The sequence below is a fragment of the Nicotiana tomentosiformis genome, chromosome 2 (assembly GCF_000390325.3).
Source record: "Nicotiana tomentosiformis chromosome 2, ASM39032v3, whole genome shotgun sequence".
Classification (NCBI taxonomy): domain Eukaryota; kingdom Viridiplantae; phylum Streptophyta; class Magnoliopsida; order Solanales; family Solanaceae; genus Nicotiana; species Nicotiana tomentosiformis.
Genome location: NC_090813.1, coordinates 136,464,733 through 136,466,806, shown reverse-complemented (window position 1 = coordinate 136,466,806; position 2,074 = coordinate 136,464,733). Strand labels below are relative to the sequence as shown.

At 39.0% G+C, this 2,074-nt stretch overlaps 1 protein-coding gene across 1 annotated transcript; it reads left to right on the top strand.

Annotated features, from left to right (window-relative positions):
• The first annotated feature begins 851 nt into the window (after positions 1-851).
• On the top strand, positions 852-1,478 carry LOC138905666 (uncharacterized). The gene has a single exon (XM_070194187.1). It carries the CDS (start codon positions 852-854, stop codon positions 1,476-1,478), a length of 627 nt encoding a protein of 208 aa, XP_070050288.1.
• The last annotated feature ends 596 nt before the right edge of the window (positions 1,479-2,074 follow it).

Genomic DNA, 2,074 nt, shown 5'->3' with positions numbered 1-2,074 from the left:
GTGCTAATTGTGATGGATGTTACTAAAGAACTGCCCAGAGCCATTAAGGTGACAGATCCTAATGGGAGAGAATTCATGCAAGAAGTAGCTTATGACTGGATCCCTGAGTTTTGTCATACATGTATGCAAGTTAGACACAAGTGCAACAAAGGAGAGCAGCCACCTCAGAAGCCTAAGCCTAAGCAGCAAAAGCAGAAACAAGAGTGGCAGCTCAAAGCTAGTCTAAGTAATAAGGTGGAGCAGACACATGCAGTACCTGCCAAGAGTAGTGAAGTAACAATGGTTGCTGGTACAGATAGCAACCTTGCTAACTCACCTACAAGTCTATCTAGAGGGGAGGAGGAACATACTTGGAAAAAAGCCACATGAAAATCAATAGCTCGGAAGGAAGAGAAAATAGGAGCTGATGCAATCAGAATGATCAATGGGTTCTACATATTACTAGAATCCGGATTGTAGCTAACAGTTCCAAGGCAAATGGGTGAGGGTGCAAGTAGACAGAGTAGTCAAACATGAGAGGAAGTGTATTCGCAATCCCTATTTATTCCTGTATAAAGCTGGTTACATGGAATATTAGGGAATTGAATAAGATCCCTAGACAGAAAGAGGTTAAAAGGTTTATAAGGAGCAATAAAATAAGTGTGATAACATTACTTAAACACAAAATAAAGGAGCAGAAGGCTATACAAATAATAAGGAAAATCACTCTAGGGTGAGATTGGTTGGCCAACTATGAACATAGTAGTAGAGGAAGGATTTGGTTGTTATGGGATACTAATGAGATAGAATGCTTGGAATTGGGAAAGTCTTCTCAATATATTCATACTTCAATTCACATTAAAAGTATGACTATGGGATTCAATTTTACTGCAGTTTATGGCCTGCATACATTGGAAAATAGGAGATGTTTATGGAGAGACTTAGATGGTATAAATATTGTGCAACAGGGCCTATGGCTAATCATGGGAGACTACAATACCATCAGGCCAGGGGAGGATAGGCCAATTGGGAACCCTGTACAAGAACTGGAGATTAGAAATTTCAACAGTTTCATTGATGATACTGCTTTGGTAGAAATGAGGACCAGTGGGAGGAATTTCACATGGACAAATGGGCACACATGCAGCAAAATAGACAGAGCTTTGGTGAATGTTGAGTGGATGCTGCAAATGACATGCCTGGAAGTATGGGTAATGGATCCAAGATGTTTTGATCACTCACCTCTGAATATTACATTCGAAGATAATGAAGATAAAGTTCCCAAACCTTTCAAGTTTCTAAATCATCTAGCAGAACACAAAGACTTCCTATCCATAGTTAGTGGAGCATGGCAAGGGAGTAATGAAGACAGTACTATGAAAGATGTATGGAAAAGATTGAAAAAAGTGAAACAAGGTATGAAAGATCTTAAAAATGCAGAGTACAGTGCAGTAGGAGACAAGATTAAACAATGTAGGAAACAACTGTGTGAACTGTAGGAACAAAAGAGGAATCCTAGGCAACCTAAGAATATGGTTATAGTAGAAAAGGACACAAAAATGCAATTGGAGAAATGGCTGAGGGTGGAAGAAAGTATCATGAAACAAAAGTCTAGAGTACAGTGGCTGAATTTAGGAGATGCTAACACAACCTATTTCTTTGCAAGTATGAAAATTAGATATTCCCAGAACAAGATCAAGAGCTTAATAAGGAACAATGGGGAAGTGGTACAAACAAAACAAGAGATTGAAGAGGAAGTGCTTGGGTTCTATAAGCAACTATTGGGATCAGCAACTGAAAGATTGACTGCTATTAATCCAGTAGTTATGAGGGATGGTCTATTGGTGAATAGAAAACAACAACTACAATTGGTAAGATCGGTATCTAAAAAAGAAATATACCAGGTCTGCTTGGTATTAGTGATAGCAAAGCACCTGGCTGTGATGGATTCAATGCACTATTCTTCAAAAAGGCATGGCCTATGGTTGGGGACAAGATAACAGATGCAGTGATGGAATTCTTCTCAAGAGATAACATGTACCAGCCTATCAATTGCACAATAGTTACCCTAGTGCCTAAGGTAACAAATCCATAC

Excerpts from the sequence above, each read along its gene's own strand:
- LOC138905666 (XM_070194187.1), top strand. The coding sequence starts at position 852 with ATGGGATTCAATTTTACTGCAGTTTATGGCCTGCATACATTGGAAAAT.